General features: G+C 38.2%; 1 protein-coding gene across 1 annotated transcript; it reads left to right on the forward strand.

Annotated features, from left to right (window-relative positions):
* Positions 1 to 1,560: 1,560 nt before the first annotated feature.
* LOC118749849 lies at positions 1,561 to 2,562 on the forward strand. The gene has a single exon (XM_036484629.1). It carries the CDS (start codon positions 1,561 to 1,563, stop codon positions 2,560 to 2,562), a length of 1,002 nt encoding a protein of 333 aa, XP_036340522.1.
* The last annotated feature ends 406 nt before the right edge of the window (positions 2,563 to 2,968 follow it).

Genomic DNA, 2,968 nt, shown 5'->3' on the forward strand with positions numbered 1-2,968 from the left:
AATTATTTTCAACATAGATTATTTTCTACATAGATTATTTTCTACATAGATTATTTTCTAGATAAAATATTTTCAGGATGAATGGATAAGGATTCAGCCAAGAGCTTGTGTGTGATTGAGCCAAAAACGACGATACGCGGTTTTGTACCTTAAAAGACGATATGTATGTATAGGTGCAAATGTACATTCAGCTTAAGTAACCAACATTTTTGGGTACCGTGAATATTTAAAAGTTATCTGAAGAAATGCTCGTATATTTATTATAATAGGGATGCGAACTGAATTTAGAAATTTTTGGCCGTATTCATAAAAAATAAAGTAGGTGTAAAGAGCGTTATAAAATGACGTTTTCATAAATTTTTCAGTTTATAAACCTTTTTTAAAGCTACTTTATTTTTTATGAATAAGGCCATTTTTTGACTGTAGAATTTTTTTTTTATAAGCAAATATGGTACATTCAGTGATGTGTGTTTCGCAATATGTACCATATATATTTAGGACCAGATGAAGATGAAGATGTCGTTCTGCAGCATTCGATTGAGGAGGCAAAGGGGTACCGCAGTTGCTGCGTTGAGGGCTGCTTCCCCCATGACGACCAGACCCTATTTGGCTTCCCGAGGACGGAAGTTGCCTTCAATAATTGGGCCTTAGTTTGCAATTTGAAAGTGTCATTTCCGCCAAATACAAAAATTTGTATTTGCGAACGTCATTTTCATAACAGATATTTAACTAAAACGCGACTTTTAAAGGGGGCTTTTCCTCTATTCAATTTGCCACCTCAAATTCCGAGTGAGCCAAATAGCTGCTCCTCCGAATTAATCCTTCAGCCTGTTAAGCATGTTTACATGCCGAAAAAGTCGGAATGCTACTTGACACTCGAGCAATTCGAACAATTCTCTGATTTAGAAGTCAAAAGACAGTGTTTTGATGTTCGCGGCACTGAGGAGGGCCTTAGCAATGAACCAGGTTTTTGCGACCATGAGTCTTTCGCTCGGGCTGCGCGTATTTATCAGGGTAACGCGAAAGAGCATGACATACGTATTGAAGAGTTGCAAAACGAAAACGTCGCGTTAAAGCAACAAATTGCTCGTTTGCAAACACACGCGATAATAGCTTCGCCCGATTGTAGCGATGACGCTTTAAATTTTGCTAGAATGATAGTACGGTCGGTTAGTTCCTACACGGACACGGAAAAAACTTTATCTCAAAATATTAATTACATGTCGACTAAAGCCTATAATTTTATGCGCGATGACTTGAAGTTTTCACTTCCTCACAAAAAATCGCCCTATTAAATATGTATCGCCGGGTATAGATTTTAAAGTAATAGAAAATTTAAAATATGTCGTTTCTGAAATGTCTCCCACCGAGCGGTTTTGCGAAATTTTATTCGACGAAATTTCTATTAAAAAAGATCTCGTTTATAATAAAAGTAGAGATATTATTGACGGTTTCGTGGATATTGGCGACGGTAATCGCGACCTCAATGTCGCCGACAAATGTTGTTTTTTCATGGTGAAAGCCATCGCGGCGGATTGGAAATATGTCCTTTCCTATTATATGGTAAAAGGCGGTATGTCGGCTTCAAATCTTTTAGAATCCTTAACGGAAAATATTAAAACGGTTGAAGGCCTCGGCTTAAGCGTCAAAGCCATCGTCTGCGATCAAGGCCCAACCAACGTTCGTCTTTTTAAACTTTTAAATGTCTCCGCGGAAAATCCGTTCTTTATTTTCAATTCAAATAAAATTCACTGTCTTTACGACTATTGCCACTTAATTAAATCGGTTCGGAATAACTTATTAAAGCACGATTTGAAAACTGTTGATGGCATCGCGAGCGGTAAAGTCATTCGTCAATTATATTCGGTAGATAAAGCGAATGTAAACTTCAAGGTATGTCCTAAGCTTACAGCTTCGCATATTTACCCCAATAATTTTGAAAAAATGAGCGTATCCCGAGCGACGCAGCTATTGAGTAATTCGGTAGCTGCAGGCATTGATATGGCGCAGAAACAAGGGTTGCTAGGGTCTGATGAATACACCCTCAAATGTGCCAAGCCGACTCAGTTGTTTGTAAAGCGCATGAATGATTTGTTCGATGAGCTCGATTGTAAGAGATTAAATAATAAAAACCCATTGAAGGGTCCAATTTGGCGCGATTCTGTAGACAAGCTTAACAGGCTTAAGGACCACATTAAATTCATTTCGTCGATTCAACTTCCCAATAATATAAATTCCTTGTGTTTTGGTGGTTTTATTTTAACCATTAATTCTATGATTAATTTAAGTCAAGATGTCTTTGAAAATTGCAAAGATTTAAATTTTATATTGTTGGGAAAATTGAATCAAGATGCCCTTGAGAACTTTTTTTATAAAATCCGCGCAACTCAGGGCATTAATACGCATCCATCGGACCATGAAATTCAGTACATTGTTGCTCGCTTAATTTCTATGAAAATTTTGAGACGGAAATTTGATAAAAAAGGTACAAACTGCGAAGATGATGAAGATTTGAACCTGGATTGGAATATTGCTGATGAACAGGCATGGGCAGAGAGTTAGCAGGTGCTAAAAGAGCGTAAGCGTTGCGTGTACGTATACAAGCGAGAGCGCAGCGATGAGAACACGACAGCATGCAAAATGAATTAGGTACACTAACACATGCTCACTTTTAGCTCACGCTTGTTTGTGGTAGTGCCCACCTCTGCTGATGAAGATTCCTTGAAAGACAATTTAGGACCTTCAGAGCAACTTGCGATGGATGTCGATATTCCAGAAGAGCAATTTTCTTGGGATATTGACATTCCTGAACAGCACTTTGCTCTCGCGGAAGGGGCATCAGCAGAAATCCAGGTGCAAAGGTACTACGCAGGTTATACCATTTACCAAAAATTATTGTCAAAGTCGCAATGTAAAACTTGTATTGACGCGATGGTGAAAACTCCAGGCGAACTGAAAGACTATTCCG

This window comes from Rhagoletis pomonella, unplaced genomic scaffold (assembly GCF_013731165.1).
Source record: "Rhagoletis pomonella isolate Grant_MI unplaced genomic scaffold, Rhpom_1.0 Rhpom_scaffold_00067, whole genome shotgun sequence".
NCBI classification, from domain to species: Eukaryota; Metazoa; Arthropoda; class Insecta; order Diptera; family Tephritidae; genus Rhagoletis; species Rhagoletis pomonella.